This window comes from Muscardinus avellanarius (assembly GCF_963383645.1).
Source record: "Muscardinus avellanarius genome assembly, chromosome: 5".
Classification (NCBI taxonomy): domain Eukaryota; kingdom Metazoa; phylum Chordata; class Mammalia; order Rodentia; family Gliridae; genus Muscardinus; species Muscardinus avellanarius.
Genome location: NC_137790.1, coordinates 94,479,812 through 94,504,818, shown reverse-complemented (window position 1 = coordinate 94,504,818; position 25,007 = coordinate 94,479,812). Strand labels below are relative to the sequence as shown.

The 25,007-nt window shown below is 42.7% G+C and overlaps 1 protein-coding gene across 1 annotated transcript in view; it reads left to right on the top strand.

Moving 5' to 3' along the window:
• The window catches only part of USP13 (ubiquitin specific peptidase 13), a gene marked incomplete at both ends in the record, with an annotated part of 120,219 nt that overhangs the window by 6,459 nt on the left and 88,753 nt on the right, over positions 1-25,007 (top strand). Inside the window, one exon of the mRNA XM_080696312.1 lies at positions 22,721-22,846. Within this exon, the coding sequence (XP_080552438.1) occupies positions 22,721-22,846 (126 nt within the window). The remainder of the gene's footprint in view (positions 1-22,720; positions 22,847-25,007) is intronic.

The window sequence follows — 25,007 nt, the reverse complement described above, 5'->3', positions numbered from 1 at the left end:
ACCTTGAAGGTAAGCACCTGGGAGATAAATGCTGCTCTCAGTTATGATGCTGGAAGCAGAGTGAGAGAAGGGGTTCAGGGGCAGATATCGTCCTCAAGGCTATGCCCCCAGGGACCTGCTTCCTCCAGCCACGTCCCACCTCTGAACCTTGCTGCATTAAGGACAGTACTTCCAACACATGAGGTTTTAGGGGACATTCCAGGCCCCAAACATAACAGATGTCTGCCAGGAAAAGCTTTGAGGTCTCCATTTACTTATGGGAAAACCTCCCGTTAGGACAGCTCCTAAGATTGAGTCTTTCTGTTCTTTCTGCTATAAGTATTTATTGATATGCCTGCTACTGCCTCAAGCATTTCCAGTAATAATGACAGCTCATATGTTCTCAGAGTGTGCTCTCTGGACCAGCAGGTCCTGGAACTGTTAGAAACGCTAATTCTTAGGTCCCAATTCAGACCTTCTAAAGCAGAAACTCTAGAGGTGGTGACCTAGAGTCTCCTTGTCTGTGATATGATAATATCAATGTACAACATAGGGCTACTGAGAGGATTGAGTAAGCTTATAGAAAAAAATTTATATATATACTCAGAATGATTCTTGGCACATAGTAAGTATCCTGTCACTGGGTCTCAATTTTTGAAACATGTCAGAATCACTTGGAGACCTTAAAACATAGACTCTAGGTCACCACCTCCATTTTACTCTGTATCTATGGATTTGCTTGTTCTCCATAAGTGGAATCGCACAGAACTTTACATTTTATGTCTGACTTACTTCACTTAGCATGATATTTTTCAGGTTCATCCATGTTGTAGCATTGTTATGATTTGAATATGAAATGTTCCCCAGAAATGCTCATGTGCTGGTTCACAGGTAAAATCCTTGAAATGGGACTCTTACCGCATTGGTAGGTTAATAATGTGAATGATTCAGTGGGTGGTGACAACAGTCAAGTAGGGTGTGGTTGGTGGAGGTAGGTCACTGGGATGTGGCCTTGGGGGCTATAAACATCCTTGGTTCCTTCCTTTTCCCTTTGCTTCTGGGCGGCTTTCCTCTGCCACACCCTGCCATCATGATTACTACGCTGCAGCTGGCCAACCATAGACTCAACTCAGCTTGGGAAATCATGAACTAACTTCCTTCCTTCCTTCCTTCCTTCTTTCCTTCCTTCATTCCTTTCTCTCTCTCTCTCCCTCCCTCCCTTCTTCCCTTCCTTCCTTTCTATTTGTGGTACTGGGGATAGAACTCGGGGGGGCCTTCTACCTCAGTGCCACACCTTCAGACCTATTTTTATATTTTATTTGGAAACAGAGTCTCACTAAGTTGCTGAGAGCCTCACTAAGCTATTGAGGCTGGCTTCAAACTTGCAATCCTCCTGTCTCCGCCACCCAAGTCCTTGGATTACAAGCGTGCGCCACCACGCCCGGCTGCCTTCCTCCTTTAAATTGTGATCACCAGGTATTTTGGTCACAGCAATGAAAAATTTGACTAATAAAAGCATGTTTCGAAATCTAATTTTTTAAATGCTGAATAATTTTCAATTGTATCTGTATACTGCATTTTGCTTGTCCATTCATCTGTTGATGGACATTGCATAGTTTCCACCTTTTGGCTATTGTGAATAGAGCTGCTTCATTATTGGTGTTGTGTACAAGTTTCTATTTGGGTCCACATAGATTCTTTGCTTTTGATTACTGTGTCATGCATATTACCTTATAGGCAATGAGACTTTCTATCATAATGATACTTACAGGGAGAAAAGAATTCAGTTTATGATCTGTGCAGAAAAATCTACCTTCTAGCCGGGCATGGTGGCACACACTTGTAATCCCAGCATTTGGGAGGCTGATACCAGAGGATTGCAGTTCACGGACAGCCTCAGCTACTTAGTGTGGCCCTCTGCAACTCAGTGAGACCCTGTTTCAAAAGAAAGAATAAAAAGTAGGGCTGGGGGTGTAGCTCGGAGGTCAAATGCCTCTTGGTTCCATCCCCAGGCCTACAAGAAACAAAAAACAAAAACAAAAAAACCCTACCTTCTAATAGGTAAACTGATAGACAAATGGTAAAGCAAAATTTAGGAGCCTACAGACTTCTTATTTCCTTTGAAGATGCAACTTAAAGTGACTAATCTAATGAATTTCATTTGTCAAACATTTCCTTGCAAGAGCAACTAGCAGGAAACTTATTCTCTGGTGATTTTCGGTGTCTTTATATTTTTAAATATTTTAAGGGTCCCTAAAAAGCTTTGTAAGTGGTTACCACCTATCAATACCTACCATATTAGGAATTAAAACAAAAAATATTAAACAATATGAATAATTGCATTCCATTAGTTGCTGGAATGATGATGCCATCAGATATCAAGTAGACATGCCACTGTATGTTATGAAAGAGCAAGAGGGAAAAAGATAAATAAGTCCATTTTATGAAAATGGCTTTGAACCTTCAAATTGCTGGGGGATCTGTGGAGTATTACAGAGCTTTTAGGCCAAATTTTGAAAACCAAATTTCAAGCTTAGGAAGAAAAGTACAATTACCTTCTCTAATCACATACCTCTCTTGAAACTGGCTTTTATGGGTTTATATTAAGCTGTTGTATTAATCTCAGCTTAACTTATATCATGCATCGTGGCTGGCATGTACATTCTTTTTGAAGCATATTAAAATTTAGAGGATTTGGATGACTCCTTTTGAAAAAAATTGGAGCTGCTTGGGCTGGGAATTGTTGCCTATTTCAAAAGTAAGTATTCTCTGTTTTGTTGGTTATGGGTTTCACTGTGTGGTAACCTGGCTGGGTGCTTTCTTTGAGGGAACCTTAAATGTTAATACCTTGATTTTTACCCTTTTGCCCACCACTTAGAAGAGTTATCTTTTGCCTGGGAAGTGAAGGCCCATCTACTGTTTTTCACGGAGCAGAGTGGGAGAAGAGGGCTGGGGTAGCCTCAGCACCTGGATATTGGATGCAGGCTGGATATTGTCTGTTAGTTCTCTGTCCTGTCCCTGCTTAGCTGAGCTTTCTCTTGTTTTGGAGGGCTGGGTGCTTGGACACGGCACTTCCCAGAATCCTCTATGAGATGCTAATTTTGATTCCATCAGTACGAGATTTGGAAGGCAAAAGAGAAGGAGAAGCCATTATCACTATTGCATGATTGCACATGGCAGATATGAGATTTCCTGGCATCTTCCCTGGGTGCTCCCATGGGACTCAGTCACTCCAGCGGTGTGTGTGCGTGTGTATATGTGTGGCACCTCAGATCTCTGGTTTCTTGTACATCCTGATTTCCTGAAGACCAGTGGTGGTTGTTCTGACTTTGACTCTCATAGCACTTCCAATGACTTTTTAAGTATCCAGTTTCCTGAGTTAGACCCTAAGAATATATTCTGTGTTTATTTTTCTGGCCAAATATGGACTGATATGCATGCATTCTTTTAGTCACCATGTATTTAAGATGGTTCCATTATTCTTGAGAGTTTTATTTTCATCTGCTTTGGGTTTTTTTCTTTTTTTGTGTGTAGTACTGGGGATGGATCCCAGGGGTATTCTACCTCTGAGCTACACCCCCAGCCCTATTTTTTATTCTTTTATTTTTTGAAACGGGGTCTCACTGAGTTGCAAAGGGCCTTACTAAGCAGCTGAGGCTGTCCGCGAACCACAATCCTGTCTCAGCCTCCCAAATGCTGGGATTACAAATGTGTGCCACCACACCTGGCACCCCATTTCTTAAAAATAACTACAACATTTGTGAGGTCCTTTGCAATCCAGTGAGACTCCTGGGCTCAAGTGACTCTCCTGCCTCAGCCACCTGAGTAGCTGGGATTAGAGGTGAGTGCCACCACCCCTAGTTGAGATCTTTGTGTTTGCCTATTGTAGAGACTAAGTCTCCTATAGCTTGTAGCACATGAAAGGGGCTTCTTGGAGTGGAGAAGGGCTCTGGAGCTCTGACCACTACATGAACAAATATTCAACTCTTCCTCTTTACTTTAGGCTCTTTTTAACCCAAATCTCAGAGTGGCCTGGAGCTGTCAGCTCTGGAGTCTTTTGAAAATTCTGGGATATAATGGGGTTAGAGCTTGGCTTTTCTGTTGCTGGGCTAGGAACCCGCTCAGACAGCTCCTCATAGTCTCTTAGCACTTGCCTATTTGCAGTCCATCTCTCCAGATTTTTTTTTTTTTTTTTGGTGGTACTGGGGGTGGAACCCAGAGGCTTTCTACCTCTGGGCTATACTCCCAGACCTATTTTATATTTTATTTGGAAACAGAGTCTCACTTAAGTTGCTGAGAGCCTCACTAAGTAGCTGAGGCTGGCTTCGAACCTACGTGATCCTCCTGTCTCAGCCTCCCAAGCACGGGGATTACAAGCGTGCGCCACCACGCCCAGCTCATCTCTCTAGATTTTATTGCTATGGTTTTTGTCTTTAAGAACATCCCTTCTGCTGGGTGTGGTGGTGCATCTTGTAATCCCAGCGCTTGGGAGGCTGAGACAGGTGGATGGCACAGGTTCGAAGCCAGCCTCAGCTACCAAGTGAGGCTCTCACCAACTTAGTGAGACCCTGCTTCTAAATAAAGTATATAAAAATAAAAAAGTCTGGGAGTATAGCCCAAAGGTAGAGAAGCCCCTGGGTTCCACCCCCAGTAACAACACACACACACACACACACACACACACACACACACACACAATATCCCTTACTGCTTTTTATTGGGGTTTTTAGAAAGAATGAAATTAATGTCTGTGTGCCATCTCTCCTTATCCCCTAAAGTCCTACTTTTCCAAAGTAATAATAACAAGTCGCTTGCTGGCTCTTTTGGGCAGGGGTTTATACCTTTAAAGTTGTACCACTTTAGAGTTTTGGTGTGTAAGTGATCCTTTCGGGATGCCTTTACCGAAAGTCTGTGCTTTCCACTTGTGCTGAGTCGACTCCCCTGGATCCTCTTCATTCTTTGTGCAACTTGAATCCTCTTCCCCTCCCCTTCATTCCCCTTTCTGTGGCATGAAACTCTGTGAAAGGTGCCACCATGCCTTTTGGTGCCCTAGGTTGGAAATGTGCAGTAGCATCCATTCTAACTCCCTTTTTATATTTTAAAATTGTGGCAAAATACATATAACAAAACATTTGTTATCTTAACCTCTTTTTTATTTTTTGTTTTTTATTTTCAGTGCTGGGGATTGAGTCCAGGGCCTCATGCATGTTGAGTGTGAGCTTTACCATTGAGTTACATCCCCAGCTCCCCTTCTTAATCATTTTTCGTGTGTGTGTGTGTATGTGTGTGTGTGTGTGTGTGAACCTGGAGACATTATACCTTCAAGTTATATTCCTAGACTAATTTTATTTCTTATTTGAAAACAAGGTAGGTCTTGCTAAGTTGCCAAGGCTGGCTTCAAACCTGTGATCCTCCTGTCTCAGCCTTCCAAGTGCTGGTATCACTATAATGTGCCACCACACCCGGCTTCCATATTTACCTTTTTTTTTTTTTTTTTTTTGGTACTGGGGGTGGAACCCAGAGGCTTTCTACCTCTGGGCTATACTCCCAGACCTATTTTATATTTTATTTTGAAACAGGGTCTCACTAAGTTGCTGAGAGCCTCACTAAGTAGCTGAGGCTGGCTTCGAACCTGCGCGATCCTCCTGTCTCAGCCTCCCAAGCGCGGGGATTACAAGTGTGCGCCACCACACCCACCTCATCATCTTTACCATTTTTAAGTGTACAGCTTAGTGGCATTTGGTACACTGGCAGTGTTATGCTGTTATCACTACTATCATCTCCAGAATTGTATTTATCCTGAATAAACTGAAATTTTATACCTATTAAACACAAACGCCCTCCTGATCCCTTTCCTTAGTCCCTGACAACCACATTCTTTGGCTGGCTTGTGTAAGTGGAATCTATAGCATTTATTGTCTTGTGTCTGTTTTATTTCACTTGGCATAAGATTAACCAATTTGTAGCATGTGTCAGGATTTTCTTTTTTAAGGCTGATTAATATTCCATTGTCTGAATAGACAACATTTTGTCTGTTGATAGACACTTGGGTCTACCTTTAGCTATTGTGAATAGTGCTGCTATAAACATGAGTGTATCTCTCTTTTAACATTAGTCACCAAATTCTGGTGTAGTCTCCTCTTTCCTTGCCTAGGTCCTCATCATTTCTTGCCTGGACCCCAGAAGACCCCCCCTCTGAACCCACCAGTTTGCTTTCCCTTTCTGCCTGTCCCACTACCCTCTCAGCTTTTTTTCTGAAACACGTGTCTGATAATGTCATTTCTCTGCCTACAGATCCTCAGTGGTGTCCTTCAGACTTCTCTAACACAGCACAGCAAATCAGGTTACCTTGTTGAACCAACTGTCCTTGCCAGTGTCGTCACTGAGCACCTGCCTCTGCTTATATTTTCCCTGGCCCAAGGGCTTCCTGTTCTTTTTTTTTGTACTGGGGATTGTGCTCTACCACTCAACTACTTCTCAGTGTCCCCCCCCCCCACCCTTTTTTGGTAGTACGGAGAATTAAACCCAGGCGCTTTCTACCTCTAAGCTACACCCTTGGCCCTTTTTTCATTGATTGTTTTTTTGTGTGTGTGGTACTGGGGATGGCACCCAGGGGCATTCTACCTCCAAGCTACACCCCCAGCCCTACTTTTTAGTCTTTTTACTTTTTTGAAACAGGGTCTCACAGAGCTGCGAGGGTCTCGTTAAGTAGCTGAGGCTGTCCACAAACTGTGATTCTCCGGTCTATGCCTCCCGAGTGCTGGGATTACAAATGTGCACCACGCTGGGTGTGGTGGCACATGCTTGTAATCTCAGCACTCGGGAGGCTGAGACCTGGAGGATCGTGGTTCACAGACAGCCTCAGCTACTTAGTGAGGCCTTCTGCAACTCAGTGAGACCCTGATTCAAAATAAAGAATAATAATAATAAAAAATAGGGCAGGGGTGTAGCTCGGAGGTAGAATGCCCCTGGGTTCCATCCCAGACCCTCTAACAACAACAACACCACACACACACAAAAAAAAAAAAAAAAAAAAAAAAAACCCAGCAAATGTGCACTACCATGCTCAGCTTTTTATTTTTATTTTTTATTGTGAAACAGAGCCTCACTAAGTTGCAGAGGACCTTGCTAAGTCACTGAGGCTGAACACAAACCTGCAATCTTCTCATCTCAGCTTCCCAAGTACTGGGATTATAGACATGTGTCACTATGCCCTGCTTATCCCAACCCTTTTTTTTTTTGTTTTTTTTTTGGTGGTACTGGGGGTGGAACCCAGAGGCTTTCTACCTCCGGGCTATACTCCCAGACCCAATTTATATTTTATTTGGAAACAGGGTCTCACTAAGTTGCTGAGAGCCTCACTAAGTAGCTGAGGCTGGCTTTGAACCTGTGCGGTCCTCCTGTCTCAGCCTCCCAAGCGCAGGGATTATAAGCGTGTGCCACCACGCCCGGCTATTTTTTGTTTTGAGACAGAGTCCATCACCCAGGCTGGCTTTGAACTTGCAATAAGTGTTCCGGTTCTCACGTGTTCCCTGGCCATGCTCTCCCAGTGGCTGGAATGCCTTCTAACAAACCATCACCTCCCTGGGAAAACCCCTGCAAACCTGTAAGCCTGCTCAGGTGTTCTGTGAGGGGACCACCAACCCCTGTACAAAACATTTTGTGCATCTTTATACTAGGTGGGATATGGACTGTGGAAGCTGTGAAATAACAGAGGTCTGAGTAGCAAATTAGAGGGAAGAGTAGAGAACTGAAAACAGCCACCTGTGGGCCTGTTCTCCTCAGCCTGTGTCTTTTCTGATTTTTTTTTAAATTTTAAGATGAAGAACAAATTTATTTTGTGATAAAAATTTTATTAAAATAACCAAGATATTTTTATTTTGTCGTATTATATGTAAAGTCCTAATTTTGGCCCTTGGAAAGCCAGGGAAAGGTGCCCTGGAACCGTGTTGGGTGTTTGTGTTGTGATTCTAGAAGCCCCAGGGGGCTTGGTGGAAGTGGTCTGGTGTCCTGCCCTGAGAGAGAGGAAGAGAGGCCTGTCTCTGTGGAGGAAGAGGCTGACTCGACACACAGCTCCTGTTCAGTAGTGTGATGACTACTGAGGATACTCCTTGTCCCTGTGGCAGCAAAGATGTGAACCTGAGTGCCTATTTTTAGAGCTAGAGCATCAGGACAATGCAACAATGACAGGAATTTAGTGAATCTGAGCGCGTCTGTAGACAGAGATGTTACTTCAGGCGTGGAATAGCATGTGCTTTCTGTGATAAGATTAAAAGTGAAACATTTTGTGTTAACTAGCAAATATTACTACTTATTTAGGGTCTTCCATGTACCCAGCACTGTACCCAGCACTGGGGTGGGTGTGGAGGTGGGCAGGAAGGATGTGACTGAGTGAGAAGGGACAGAGACCCATAGGACAGTCTTGATCTCTGCCATAGTGGAGGGCAGAGACACTTTTATGTGCCTATTAGGAGTCAAACATTGTCCTGGATACTGATCTGCACAATTTCTCACTTAATTATGATAGTAACTGGCTCAAAAGAAGTTGTTACTACTATTGTATCTGTTTTACAGGCAAGGAAACTGAGGGTCAGATTTGAATAAGGATTTGCTTGAAGACAGGTGCATGACTGATATGTCTTGAGGGTTGACCTTGTAGCGCTTACAGGATATGTAAGTTTTTTGTTTTGTTTTGTTTTTTTGTGGTACTGGGGATGGAACCCAGGGGCCCTCTACCTCTGGGCTACACTCCCAGACCTATTTTATATTTTATTTGGAGACAGGGTCTCTTAAGCCAGCTGAGGCTGGCTTCGAACCTGCATGATCCTCCTGTCTCAGCCTCCCAAGCGCGGGGATTACAAGCGTGCGCCACCACGCCCAGCTTCAGGATATGTAAGTTTTGAATAGTGTGGTACTTAAGACATGTGCATGGAGATTTCAGGCCTAAGGCTAATCAATAAATCTAGAAGAGTTACTGGCCTGGGCAGTTGGAGGGATCTGAATAGCTGGGGCTTTGGAGGAGGAAGGGACAAAGACATGGAGGTGGGGCTGAGCTTGGCACGCCAAACTGTCTTATGAAGAAGAGGGTCACTGGGGAGGAGAGGGATAGCGAGGCTAACTCCCCGCTGGGCCACTGGGGAGATTGGGCCTGATAAGATTAGCTCTAATGGTCCAGCCAGTAGGGAGCAAAGGAACATTGTGGAACAGTGGCCATTTGGTGCTATGGTTCTGCAAGTGGAATGAGGAATGGATGGGGCGGTAGGGAGACCTTTAAGAAGAATCAAAAAGGAAGGGTGTTGCAATGCTGCAAGGGAGTGCTTCCATTAGGAGTAGGACAGTGGGGACAGGAAAGCACAGTGGGCACATAAAGCCAATGATGAACGCTATGGCTCAACTGAGTGACAGAATGTCCAGTGGGTGCAGGAGAGGGAGGGGGCAGATGTCTTGACTTGCAGCCGGGGGGATGGAATGGATCAAGGACATAAGTGGAGAAGGCAAGGTGGTAAATAAATGGGGCAAGAACTATTTGCCCCTGGAAAACCTGAGAACCGGAGTGGAACTCGGAGGCCAAGGTCTGAGGTTTCAGAGTTTTGCTGTACCTCATTTAGAGACCCTGGCTTCTTGGGCAGCTATTCTGTTTGAAGGACACAGAGTCCCATGTCTGTGCTCCTGGGACCTTTCTTACCAGTCTTGGAGAAAACAGTGATTGGCAAATACTTCCTTCTATTCTGTTGACTTGGTTTTCAGAGAAACTCAGCCTGGGGCAGGATTTCTTCCAAGAGTTAGAAGTCTGAGCAGGAGCAGTTATAGATGGTATACAAGTGGACCTTACTATTTCATAACATAGGGTCACTCTAGAGTAAATCTGCTGCACATACATTACACAGGCACTTGGCCAAGAGGCTGAAGCTTTTTTTAAGTGAGTTGCAATTATGGAAACTTTCTCACCAAACTAAGCGTGGTTTTCTTGTCCTGGTTGTGTGTGGCTAGAGAAGCAGTGACCTGGACCAGAGATGTCTCTGTCCCCAGTTCTTGGAAGTAAGTTCTTGGTGGTCTAGCGGTAAGGATAGGTGGATTGATTGGCTGGAAGGAAAGAGAGCATGAGGGTCAGAATGCGTGGGGCGGGGGTATGGAAGCAGGTGTGAAAGTAATTCGCATATGGTATTTTGGAGGTATAACTGCCTAATCGCTCTTTTGCATGTGCCAGTTGTAGATTCTGCCATTGAGTCCCCGCCTGCGGCTTTGGAAAGAGCCTGGGTGGTGTGGTTAACTCTCCAGACACCCTTGGGCTAGTTCACCAGCCTCTTAGAGCCCAGTTCTTTGGGTTGTAGAACTGCTTTTGCCCTGGAGCTGTCAGCTGGGAGTGGCCCCTCCTAGGGACTCCAACTGTCCTCAGGAGGTTGAGGAGGCCACTCACTTGAGCAGAGTGGCTCTCTTTTGCCTATCTCTCCTTGGCTTCCCTCAAATGAAACAGCCTTTTGGGGGCAGGGAGAGAAACTGCTCTTTTCTCCCAGCTCTTAAAAGGACGGCTGTGCTTGCCGACAGCCGCCTACCTGGCTCCTGCCACCAAAGTGACATCTGCTTCTCAGATGTACGAGGCAGCCTGTGGGGCCTGATTGGCCTGGGTTCAGATCCACCCCCCTTACTACTTAGGAAGCACGTGACTCTAGTAAGTGCTTTAATTTCACTGACTCATCCCACCCTGGGCCTCCGCCTCGCTAGTACCTATGTGACAGGGCTATTGTCATGATCCTACTAAAGGCACTTGTGGCTATCCCTCACTCTCTAGCCAGAGGGTCTGCAGCAAAAGGGGCTTACTCTTGTCTTGGCAGTGGGGCAGGGGATCTCCCTGAGAAGAAAATGGCACAGCATTCAAAGGGTCTTGGGGGGCTAAGGGAGACACTTGCATTTGGTGATCTTGGGCGAGGTCTGCCCTGTAGGGAGAGCCACAGGCAGGAACATTTGCTGCCTCTTGGAGAGGACCTCTGTTCAAGATTATGCTTCTTAATCAAAAGAACTCCGAGCAATAGGCTTTAAATCCACTCTTTATGTTTAATATAGTTTATTAAGGGGAATGCATCCTGAAGACATTCTTTTTATTGTGTGTGGGACTGGGGACTGAACTTAGAGATACTCTCCTTTTGAGCTGTAACCCTTTTTTGTGGTATTGGGAATTGAAACCAGGGCCATTCTACCTCTGAGTTCTACCCCAGCCCTTTTTATTTTGAAACTGGGATTATAGGTGTGCCCCACCGTACCTGGCTTAAAATTATTCATTTTGAAAAATTAAATAAAAGCCGGGTGTGGTGGTCCACTCTTGTAATCCCAGCATTTGGGAGGCTGAGACCAGAGGATCGTGGTTCATGGACAGCCTGAGCTACTTAGTGAGGCCCTCCACAACTTAGTGAGACCCTGTTTCAAAATAAAGAATAGCACTGGGCGGTGCACGCTTATAATCCCCGTGCTTGGGAGGCGGAGACAGGAGGATCGCGCAGGTTCAAAGCCAGCCACACTGGCTTAAGAGACCCTGTTTCCAAATAAAAATATAAAATAGGTCTGGGAGTGTAGCCCAGAGGTAGAAGGGTTTCCAGGAACCCAGTACCACCAAAAAAGAAAGAAAGAAAGAAAGAAAGGAAGAGAGAGAGAGAGAGAGAGAGAGAGAGAGAGAGAGAGAGAAAGAAAGAAAAGAAAAGAAAAGAAAAAATAGGGCAGGAGGTATAGCTCGGAGGTTGAATGCCCCTGGGTTCCACCCCCAGACCCGCAAAAAAGAAGGAGAAGGAGAAGGAGGAGAAGGAGAAGGAGAAGGAGGAGGAGGAGGAGGAGAAGAAGAAGAAGAAGAAGAAGAAGAAGAAGAAGAAGAAGAAGAAGAAGAAGAAGAAGAAGAAGAAGAAGAAGAAGAAGAAGAATCAAATAAAAGCCGGGCATGGTGGTGCATGCTTGTTATCCTAGTCCTTAGTAGGCAGACCCAGGTGGATTGCAGGTTCGCAACCAACCTCAGCAACTTGTGAGGCCTTCCAAACTTAGACCCTGTTTCAAAATAAAGAATAAAAGATTGGGTTGAGAGTGGAGCTCAGAAGTAGAATGCCCCTGGGTTCTATTCTTCATAACACACACACACACACACACACACACACACACACACACATCAAATAAAGCCAGGTATAGTGGCACATACCTGTAATTCCAGTACTTGGAAGGCTGAGACAGGAGGATCACAGGTTTGAGGCCACCCTCAGCAACTTAGTGAGACCCTGTTTCAAAGTAAAAAATGAAAAGGCCTGGGGGTGTAGCTTGAAGGAAGAATACCCCTGGATTAAGTCCCTAGTGTCAAAATAAATAAATAAATAAAATAAAAATAAGAAATGAAGCCAGGTGTGGTGGTGCATGCCTGTAATCCTAGTACTTAGGATGCTGGGGCAAGAGGATCGAAGGTTCCAGACCAGCCTTAGCAATTTAGTGAGACTCTCAGCAACATAGAGAAACCCGATTTCAAAACAAAAAGTAAAAACTAGGGCTGGGGGTGTAGCTTGGAAGTAGAATGCCTCTAGGTTCCCTTGTAACACACACACACACACACACACACACACACACACACACACACACAGATTAGAAAAGGTTTTGTGGTGCACAGGATGGTTTCACATTTTCCTGCTTTTGCGCATCAGCTGGGAGCTGCTGACGCGGATTCTAGCTCCATTTCAGCACTGCTGAGGGTGCTCAGCTCACTGTTTGCATCCACCCATGGCTTCCATATGGCTTTCGTCCCGTGAGTGTCACAGTGGATGCTCCTAGAGTTCTGCCCTATCCCTTCCCCAGGTGCTGCTGGTGGACATTGTCTTAATTCCTCAAAATACCCAGAGCAAGGGATTCAGTTTATTTTATTTAGGAAAAAAGTTAACAAGTGACACCTCAGTGGAAGGGTTGATTTATAGTGACAACAATACCCAATTGTTTGGACTCTGCCCTTTTTTGTGTGTCCAGGCCCCACAGCTCAGAGATGTAGGAGTCTTCTGTAGGGAGAAAAAAATCTCCAAGTCAGGGCATGCTTGAAGAACCATTACTGCATTGACGTTTCTATTTTTTCCTAACATTTCATGGCCATGAACATGATTTATTAATATTTATAGAGAAGCTGAGACTCTCTTGGGATTATATATTATTGGTTTTTTTTTGTGTGTGATACTGGGGTGGAACCCAGGGGCATTATACCTCCTAGCTATACCCTCATCCCTATTTTTTAGTCTTTTTAAAAATTTTTGAAACAGGGTCTCACTGAGTTGCAGAGGGCCTCACTAAGTAGCTGATACTGTCTGCAAACCATGATCCTCTGGTCTCTGCCTCCCGAATGCTGGGATTACAAGCGTGTGCCACCACACCTGGCATATTATTGAATTTTTAAAAATCACTTTCATTGATATTGTGTACATATGCGAGAACACAAAAGCCAGTCTGTATGGGAGGAGGGAAGTGGGGAGGGAGCCGGGGGAGCCCACCGAGTGCTGTGCCCCTGTATGTCACTATCACTGTGAACTACATTATGGTGTGAGACTATAACGCACCAATAAAAGTATTTAAAAAGCACTTAAAACTTGTTTACGTAGACAGATTTATATCAGTGAATTTGCTTTTGAAACCCAGGTTTTGGATTTTGCGGATGTTGTCTTGCAATAATTCTATTTTACTGGCGACTTGTTTGGGTTGTTCCCTGCTATCCAGCCTGCATCTTGTTAGTGCTTCTGCATTATATTTCCTGCTTTGCTCACTTGATCTGGAACCCTGTCTTACTTTCTTATTACATGTTTGCTTCTCATCTGCATGGACATATTTTTGCATTTTAAAGCTCTCACCGTTTTTGTCCTAGAAGCCAGAGTGCAGTGGGAATCTGCTCCAGATAATGGAACATGTGAATGTATGTCTGCCAGTCAGTCATACAAATACCTGAGAGGTTGAATTAATAGGTGGGTGTTAGCTTAATGAAAGCAAGAGTTGAGCAGAGAGATGTGGGTGGTCTTAGAGCATCATGAGTCAAAACAGCAATTGCCCTTGATTTCATTCTTTTCCACCCACCCCTACATTTAACTAGTATTCTTTGCCAGTAGGCCCTGCCCTAAAATGATCTGAATCTGAGTTACTGCTTAGTGCTGGGAGCTCCCTTCCCTCTTCTTGTTTTCATCTCATCCAGGCTAAGCCACTGTACGACCTTGTATAGATGAAGGGTATAAAAGCACTTGCTGAGGTGGGCATGTAGTTCAGTGATAGAATGCTTGCCTAGTATGCACAGGTCCTGGCTTTGATCTCCAGCACTAGGGATGGAGGGTGGGGGAGAGGAAGTGAACGACTTTTCTGTGATGATGGAGTGTTCTGTATCTGCCATCTGGGAGGGTAGCCACTAGCCACATGAGGCTATTGAGTACTTGAAGGGTGGCCAGCAACTAAGGAACTGAACTTTTATTTAACTTAATTTGACTTTAAATATCCACATGTGGCTAGTGCCTTCTGTTTTTTTTTTCCTGTTATTTTTATTTATTTATTTTTGTGGCACTGGGGATAGAACCCAGGGGTCTTCTACCTCTGGGCTACACCCCAGACCATGCCTGGCCTTGTTGTTTGTTTTGTTACTGGGAATTGAACACAGGGACATTCTACCTCTGAACTAGCAGTTCTTTGTATTTTGCAACAGGGTCTCACTAAATTGCTGAAGGTCTTGCTAAAAAGCTGAGACTGGGCTCTAACTTTTGATCTTCCTGTCTTAGCTTCCCCAAACATAGGCATGCACCCCAATCCCGGCTTACAATTCCCATATTTTTTGGCCTCTTCCCCATAATTTTTTCTTAGTAGCCAGAGTGATGATCTTTTAAGAATAAAGATGAGATCATGACACTTTCTTTTGAAAGCTCTCCGGTGGCTTTGCATCCTGCCTGCAGCGAAGCCCAGCTCGCTCATCCCTTGCCATGGGACCTCCTGGAGCTGGCCTCTGAAGACTTCTTCTCCTCCTATGCTGTCACAGCCTCCTTTCCAGACTGCACACCCATCATTCCCCTTCTGCTAATGAGGAGGGTTCAGTGTCCTTGGTCGGTTTCATTTTTCTCAGTGGTAATCACAGTCTCTTCTGCCTCTCTGAGATTATGCTCCTTTACACCTCTACTTTATGTGCATGTTCCCAAGTTTTCACATCTACAAATCCCAAGAGAATCTCTTAGTTGTTTCAACCACCCATTACTTTGAGTAGTGAGAATATATAGGTCAGAGAAGCTGTGAAGTTGAGTTGCTGAAGCCTGGGAAACCAGGTTCAAGCAAGCAGAATATTGAGAGCAGGTGCAGGGGCGCAGGCTGGGAAGCAAGACTCTGTTTCAAATAAAAAGATGGGGGAGTCAGGTGTGGTGGCTCACATCTGTGATCCCAGTACTTGGGATGCTGAGACAGGAAGATGGCAGAGTTGAAGCCATCCTCAGCAACTTTGTGAGACTGTTTCAAAATAAAAACTTAAACAGGGCTGGGGGTATAGTTCTGGGTTTAGAACACTGCTGGGTTCAATCCCTAGTACCACATAAAGAAAGAGGAAAACAGAAGAGTGGGGGGCGTGAAGCAGAATACCGAAAGACTCTTCTATTCCATGTACATATATTTGGGTTCCAAATACATTCAGTTAACATCAGATGCCAGGTGGAGGGTACCAGCGGCTGTTTATGTTATACTGTCACACATGCTGTTTATCACCTGCCTTCTTTACTCAGAAGATACCAGGTACAGCTGGGCATGATAGTGCACATCTGTAATCCTAGTACTTAGGAAACTGAGCTAGGATGATCATCGCTTCAAAGCCAACCTCGGCAATTTAGCAAGACCGTATTTCAAATAAAATAGGCTGGAGGTGTAGCCTGGAGGTAGAAAGCCCCTGGGTTCCATCCCCAGTACCACAAAAGAAAGAAAGAAAAAATACCAGGTACATATTTCCTATGAGGAAATGCTCAGCCAAAAGTCTCTTGCAGACTTTTTCTAATGGCTGGTAGGTATTTTACTTCAGGGACCATAATTATTGAATATTCAGGTTACTTCTTTTCATGATTTCAAGAAGCAAATTTAGCCAACCTCTCTTTTTTAAAATTTTTCTTTTTTAACAACCAGTGTTCTAGAAAATACCATGCCCTTGTCCCTTTTCTTTCTTTCAAGGGTGTGTGAATCACACTCTTCCCCCAGTGTCACTATGTAATTTTCCCTGGATGTGGATTTGTTGTGCCTCTTCCTACTTCACATTTCTTTTTGCGGCAGTGCCTACTTGCTTTCCACAGGAGACACGTTTCTGTCATTATGAAAACAACTGTCCTGCAGCAACTGTTTCCTGAGTGCGTAGCTCTCACGTGCTCGCTCGCCCTTCCTGTCTCCAAGAAAACACCACGGTAAACAGCACTCTCTGAACACCTACTGATTGACAGGCTGTGTATTTTTATTTAAAATGACTGTTCACAGCTGGGCGTGGTGGTGCACGCTTATAATCCCAGCATTTGGGAGGCTGAGACAGGAGGATCACGGTTCGTGGACAGCCTCAGCAACTTAGTGAGGCCCTTTGCAACTGAGTGAGACCCCGTTTCAATATAAAGAATAAAAATAAGCCAGGCATGGTGGCGTATCTTGTAATCCCTGCGCTTGGGAGGCGGAGACAGGAGGATTGCACAGGTTCGAAGCCAGCCTTGCTGGCTTAAGAGACCCTGTTTCCAAATAAAAATATAAAAATAGGTTTGGGAGTATAGCATGGAGGTAGAAGGGTTTCCAGGAACCCTAGTACCACAAAAAAAAAAAAAAAAAAAAAAAAGGAATAATAAAAATAGGGCTGGGCTGTTGCTTAGAGGTAGAATGCCCCTGGGTTCCATCCCCAGTACTGCAATAAAATAAATAAATAAATAAATAAATAAATAAATAAAATGACTGTTCACTTGCTACTTTGAACAGGTTCACCTTGACCTTGTGAAGGTTTTAGCATTCTCTTAAATGGCAGGCAATGTAGAAGTGACTTTTCCCTTACTGTTACTTCTGAATAGTGTGTAGGTTGAGTAATACAATGTAATAATAAGTAAATAAGCGGGGCATGGTGGCGCACACTTGTAATCCCAGCATTCGGGAGGCTGAGAGTGTGGAGGATTGCGGTTTGCGGACAGCCTCAGCTACTTAGTGTGGCCCTCCGCAACTCAGTGAGACCCTGTTTCAAGGTAAAGAATAAAATATTGGGTAGGAGGTATAGCTCGGAGGTCAAATGCCTCTGGGTTCCATCCCCAGATCCGCAAAAAAAAATAATAAATAAAAATAAAAAGTAAATAAATATGTATATACTACATGTTGAATTGCATTGAAAGGAGGTTTTGAAAAATGCATGGAGCCAGGTGTCAGTACTTGGGAGAATGAGACAGGAGGATCACAGTTTTGAGGACAGCCTTAGCAACACAGTGAGATTCTCAGCATAGTGAGAACCTGTTTTGAAAACAAAAAATAAATGGGGATAGGGGTGTAGCTCAGAGATAGAACGCCCCTGGATTCAGTCCCCAGTACCACCAACCAACCAATCAACCAACCAACCAACACATGGGTTCCTGATACTGTTCCTGCCTCTTATGGTCTAATCATGGGGTGGGAGGCATTTCAGAGGGCATCGTAGGGCCCCGAGCACTCTTTCTGCTTCATTGTGATTTGGGGTATTGAAATAAATTCTTGTATCTTCTCAAGTTTCTGGTTAGTGTATTATAAAAATAGGTATTAAAGCTAAGCATGGAAGTGCACAACTATAATCCCAGTATTCTGGAGGTAATATTTGAGACAAGAGGATCATGAGTTTGAGGTCAGGCTGGGAAACTTAGTGAGATCTTATCGTAAAACCAAAAATATAAAGGGCTGGAGGTGTAGCTCAGTGGTTAGAAGACCCTTGGGTTCGATTCCCAGTATTACGCGCGCGCGCGCGCGCACACACACACACACACACACACACACACTATTTAACTTAGTGTAAAGAAGTATACATTGGTCATTTGTGATGGTTTCCCCCTGAAAGTAGGAGCTGGGTGGGTCCTGGGTGTGATGTGGGGCATGTGGAGATGCCGCCTCTGTCCTGAGGAACCACCAGGTGCTGCCTTGGTCACAGCTGATGGTAGGGCTAAGGCTGCTGGCTCAAGTGTCCAAACTGCTAAGAGTGACTTCAGCCAGCCAGAAAAGCTAGCACCTGAAAAGCTAGCACCCCTGCTGGGGCCTCCAGCTGTTTTACTGTGCATGTCCACCCATTCAATCTTGATGATCCCTATTGTTTAGTACACCGGAGATGTTAAATGAAACATGTACTATGAAGATTTTATTTTATTTTGTGGTTCTGGGGGTGGTTGAACCCAGCAGTGCTTTACAACTGAGCTACATCCCGGAATTTCCTTTTTTTTTTTATTTTGAGACAGTGTCTTGCTAATTTTACTCAGGCTGACCTCTTGAGACAGGGTCTCTAAGTAACCATGTTGTCCTTCAACCTGCGATCTTTCTGTCTCAGCCTCCCAAGTATTGGGATTACAGGTGTGTACTACCATTCCCCGCTCGAATATTACTTATAGTCTGTTTATTTTTTTTTTTTTGAAGATTTAAAGAAGTTTATTAAAAGATGGAAATACAGAGAACAGGAACAGCTCCATACCAGACTAGCCTGGAGGGGTGACTCGAAATGAATACACCATTATAGTCTGTTTAGAATTTTTTTTTTTTTTTTGAGATGCTGGAGTTCCTTACAGACATAGAAAATTCAGTCCTTAAATGCATTTGGGACCAAAAAAAAAAGTCCAGAATAATCAAAGTAGTTCTCAGCAACAAAAACCATGCAAGAGGAATCACAATACATGACTTTAAACTATACTACAAAGCCATTGTAATAAAAATAGCATGGTCCTGGTAAAAAAGATACATAGACCAATGGAGCAGAATAGAAGACTCAGAAACAAATCCACATACTTACAGCCAATTGATTTTTGACAAAGGGGCCAAAAACATACACTGGAAAAAAGATAGCCTGTTCAACTGGTCTTGGCAAAACTGGTTAACCATATGCAGAAAATTGGAAATTAATCCCACTATCTCACCCTGCACAAGAGTCAATTCAAATGGATCAAAGACTTGGAAATCATGGTAGAGACCTTGAGGCTCCTTGAAGAGGGCATAGGTCCAACACTGCAACACCTAGTCACAGATACAAACTTTCTCAACAAGACCCCAAAGGCACAAGAAACTAAAAGGTGAATCAATACATGGGATTGCATGAAACTGAAGGGCTTCTGTACAGCAAAGGAAACTGTCAAGAGCCTAAACCAAGAGCCAACCAAATGGGAGAAGATTTTTGCCTCCGATAGAGGACTACACCTCCAATAGAGGACTAAAATCTAGACTATACAGAGAACTCAAGAAACTCAGCACTAAGAAAATAACCCAATCAAAAAATGGGCAAGTGAACTAAATAGACACTTCACAAAAGAAGAAATTCAAATGGCCAATAAATGCATGAAAAAATGCTCAACATCATTGGCAATCAGAGAGATGCAAATCAAAACTACCCTGAGATTTCACCTAACTCTAACTAGAATGGCAACCATTCAAAACACAAACAACAACAGATGCTGGCAAGGATGTGGAGAGGTGGGAACTCTAAGACATTGTTGGTGGGATTGCAAATTAGTGCAACCACTTTGGAAAACAGAATGGAGAATCCTCAGAAGAATGGGAACAAATCTACCATTTGACCCAGCAATACCACTTCTGGGTATCTACCCAAAGAAAGGGAAATACTACCAAACTAGTGCATGCGTATCTATGTTCATAGCTGCACAATTCACCATAACCAAACTATGGAACCAGCCAAGATGTCTATCAATAGATGAATGGATTAAAAACTGTGGGATATGTACACAATGGAATTTAACTCAGCCATAAAGAAAAATACAGTTACATCATTTACAGGGAAATGGATGGAACTGGAGGACATTATGCTAAGTGAGATTAGTCAGTCACAAAAAAGAAATCAGATGCTTTCCCTAATTTGTGAAAGCTAAGGAGAAATGGGTAACAGGAGGAACTCTAGATGAAGAAGGAGATCCTCTAGAGGAGCAATAAGGCAACATAACTGAGTGGATGGCAGGGAGAGGAGGGAAACTCTCTAAAGCACATAATGTACTTAAACAAACATATCAAGCTCAATCACTAAGCCAAGCATGGGAAGGAGAGATAGGGAGGGTAAGGGCTAATTGGGTTATGTGTGCATGTATGTCTCCACAAGTCTTTGTTGTTTTTTTTTTTGGTGGTACTGGGGTTTCTGGAAACCCATCTACTTCCGGGCTACACTCCCAGAACTATTTTATATTATTTTTAATTTGGAAACAGGGTCTCTTAACCCAGCTAGGCTGGCTTCGAACCTGTGTGATCCTCCTTTCTCCACCTCCCAAGCTTGGGGATTACAAGCGTGCACCACCACCAATTTCCACAAGTTTTTTTTTTTTTTTTTTTATCCCATTAAGATGTATGACTACAGTGCACCAATAAAAAAATTTTAATAAAGTTACCTATGAATGCCTAAAAATCTATTGATAAAATGAATGTAATATATTTTTTCTTGATAAAGAACTTTTCTAATTTTACTCAAATGATCTCATCTAAGGGAGAAAAGTTATCTAGAAGCACTAGCTATGTTATATAATCAGCGTTTTTGGATGTTATTTTGCAGTCAAGTTTTACATTTTTCATTTGCAAGTGTTTGTTGCTAACATAAAAGATTGCAATTTACTTTTGTTTGTTAAGCCGTATCTCATTACCTTGCTGAATTCACTTATTGGTATTACTAGTTGCTATTTTACTAGGTCATATATTCTCTAGGATTGTCCATATAAACTATATTGTTATCACCCAATAGAGACCATTTTATTTCTTCCTTTGTGATCTTTATATCTTCTTTTTCTGTCATTATTATTATTATTTTTGCTTTCTTGCAATGTTCATGCTACAGCAATAGGCACATATTTGAATGAGTGCTTTTATAATGTTCTTGTGACATACTCCTTTGTAACCTGTCTTATGAGCCATAGATATAATGTTAGAGAATTTCATTATTAGAAACTCTCTTTTAATTAATGATCTTGACTTGTTGTAACTTTAAGGATTATTTATCATTTGCAATGGGAATCAATATCTCTTTTGATATTATAATTTACGTCCTACAGAAATGCAGTGTAAGGAATTTTGTTAAGTTGTTCAGCAGTTTTGACAAATGTTTCAGAAGTTTGAATCTTTTTTTCACTATCAGAGGACTGAGATAAGGGATGAAATTAACAGGAGCTTAATAAAATCTACTCCCTTAACCGGGCATGGTGGTGTATGCCTACAATCTCAGTACTTGGGAGGCTGAGACAGGAGGATTGTAGGCTCAAGGCCATCCTCAACAATTTAGTAAGCCCTTCTGCAACTAAGTGAGACCTTGTTTCAAAATAAAAAATAAAATAGGAGCCGGGCGTGATGGCGCATGCTTGTAATCCCAGCATTTGGGAGGCTAAGATAGGAGGATCATAGTCTGCGGCCAGCTTCAGATGCTTAGTGAGGCCCTTTGCAACTCATTGAGACCCTGTTTCAAAATAAAGCATGGAAAATAGGGCTGGGGGTGTCGCTCAGAAGTAGAATGACCCTGAGTTCAATCCCCAGTACCACAATAAATAAATAAATAAATAAATAAATAAATAAATAAATAAATGGCTGAGGGTGTAGCTCAGAGGTAGAATGACTCTGAATTCTATGCCCAGTAACTAACAAACATATACATACAACATATATTTGTTCTTTGGAGGAAAGGTGGCTACTTTTATAGCCTAAGTTTTCAGAGAAGCATGTTAAGCAAAATGAGAGAAAAGGGTAGGTAAAACTGAGATAGAAAACAGATGTAAAAAGCATCTTTGACTATTTATTTTAGCATTTTGTGTTTTTAATTCCATAGTATTGTGCTTTGAAATATAGCACAAAGAGAGAAAAAAAGAAATTGATTCAAATTTAACTGACACTTCTAAGCTGTGTGCACTGGGGCAAGTGATTCATCCTTAAATAAAAATAACAATAATAACAACTACATAAAATAAAAATACTGATAAGTAGCATTGGTTATGACTAGAAATAAAATACTACATAAAGCACTTGGAACATGTTGGGTATGCAATAATATGTAACTCTGATTATTATAGAACTCCACCCTTTATTGTTTGCTTTTCTAGTTATTTATTAAGTTGTTAGAATTTATTGAAGTGGCACCAAATGAAGGGAACACTAGGTTTGAAGAGCCCTGCCCTGCTAAAAAGGTCTAAAACTGTGTTCCTGGACACTTGCCTCAATGACTGAAGAGAAACAATCATTAAATATGACAGGAATGATAGTGTGCGATCCTGCTGTCCCTTCCCCCTTCTCCCTCCCCTTCGCTTCCCCCATTTGGCGAGTCAGACTAGCAGGTTTATTTCCCAGGGCTCTGGTGTTCTCCCCTGACTGTGATCAGGAGCACTAGGCACCCAGGGATGGGGTGGGAGCTGCCACTGTCTGTGGCCCTGGAGCCTTCTCGCGTCCTTGTAGATGAGGACAAGACCTACGGTGGCACTCTGCCAGGCTTTGTCTTCATCGCTTACCTTCCCTCCCCTTTCCTTTTTCTGCATCTGCACTTCCTGGCCAGGCGTCCTTGGCTAATGCTGTGCCTGTCTCTTTCTTCTAGAACTCTGAAGGTGGACTCTATGTATGCATGAATACCTTTTTGGCCTTTGGAAGGGAACACGTTGAAAGACATTTTCGAAAAACTGGACAGAGTGTGTACATGCACCTGAAAAGACATGCGCGAGAGGTGAGATGACCACTTGGAGAACCGGCCTTGATACCTTCCCTGAGATACTGCTGAGGTGTTCCATCCCCTGGAGGGCTGGCTCTGCCCGCAGGACTTCTCGTTCTCTTTGATGATGGGAAATAAAAACAGCACTGTTGTATAAATTCAGAGATCCCTCCCCTCCCCTCCAACCTTATCTTAACCAGGTCTATTTTCTTCCTCTAGATCTCAGATTAGAGTTGTCAAGAAGACGGGTTGACTGAAAAAAAAAATCACTTAGGTTTAAAAATTCAGAAAAGTATGAAAAATAATGTGAGGGATTCTCTTGGATCCAAAATTCAGAAGTAAAAAACATTTGGATGATTGTGTTTCAGATTTTTTTTTCCCATGAGAGAATTAAAGCTTTTTTTGAAAGTTCATGCCCTTTTGGTTTCCTTCCTTCATTCTAGGGTGAGGATTCCTAACACTGCTATGAATTGTTTATCATGCATATCATGGCATTTTATTTAGATATGTGTCTTCATGAACAATGTATAGTATAACTCCATGATGAAGATGCATGCTGTTATGCTGTTAGCTATAATTCTGTGCGGTGTTTTCCCATTCACTGTTGTTTTTGAATACATCCATGTTGAGCTGTATCTGGGGGATCTTAACTCATTTGAGTAGTTATTTGGTATTCCATTCTATGAGTATCTTATAATTTATTCTCTTCTCATATTGATGGACATTCAGATTTTTTCTATTTTCTTTTGCTACTACAAACAGTGGGACAGTTAATAGTTTCATATACTTCTGCTAGGGGTACGCATACAAGGTTCCTTTAGGAATTATATCTAAATGTGGTATTGCTGGCTCTCAGGTGCATTTATCTTTACTTTTATTAGATGGGGATAACTCCCTCCCCAGAACAGTTGTACCAATTTATTCTCTTATCTGCTGTGATTATGAATTCTTGTTTTCCTCACCCTCACCAATCCTTGGCCATACTTGATTTTTACTAGTTCAATGGTTGTGAAGGGACAGCTAAATACTTAGTATTTCCTTTTGTGAGGTCTGAACATATATTTGTGTGTGTGTGTGGTACTGGGGGTGGAACCCAGAGGCTTTCTACCTCTGGGCTACACTCCCAGACCTTTTGGAAACAGGGTCTCACTAAGTTACTGAGAGCCTCACTAAGTAGCTGAGGCTGGCTTCGAATCTGTGTGATCCTCCTGTCTCTGCCTCCCAAGTGCGGGGATTACAAGCGTGCGCCACCACGCCCGGCTCTTAACATCTTTTTTATGTACTTATTGTCCATTTTGGGTTACTGTTCTCTGATTTGCTTATTTATGTTTATATTTTTTGCCATTTCTTTGCAATTTATCTTTTTGTGTATATTTGATGAGTTTTTTTATTTATTTTTATTTTTTGGTGGTACAGGAGGTGGAACCTAGAGGCTTTCTACCTCTGGGCTATACTCCCAGACCTATTTTATATTTTATTTGGAAACAGGGTCTCACTAAGTTGCTGAGAGCCTCACTAAGTAGCTGAGGCTGGCTTCGAACCTGTGCGATCCTCCTGTCTCAGCCTCCCAAGTGCAGGGATTACAAGCATGTGCCACCATGCCCGGCTTTGATGAGTTTTTTATATTATGGATGCCAAACCTTTCTCTGTTATATACAATCTTCTTCCAGTATGTGACTTGTCTTTTTACTTTTTATAATGAAAAAATTTTGTAGAAAAGAAGTTTAAACTTTTGTTGTAGATCATTAAACTTTTTCTCCTAAAACTTGTGCTTTTTGTATCTTGCTTAAAAATTGTTTGGCAACTCAAGGTCATAAAGAGATTTCTTTATGTATTTTTTAAAAGTGTGTAGGTATGTGTATGTTTTAACATTTGCACTTTTTAATTCACCTACAGCTTATTTTTGTATTTGCATGAAAAGTAGGGGTCTATTTTTTCTATATTGGAAACCAACTGTCTCTCCATTAATAACATGGTACAACAGCCTTTCACCTTGACACCTGATGCCATCCTTTTGTATTTTAACTTGACTTTCACACTTGGATTTGTCTTGGAACTCTTGCTTGTGTTCTGTTGATTTTATTTGTCTCTGTGTTGGTGTGTCAAGCCTTAGTGACTGGTAGTGTAGGCCCATTTTTTTTTTTTTTTTTTTTTTACTCCAGAACTTTCCTGGGTA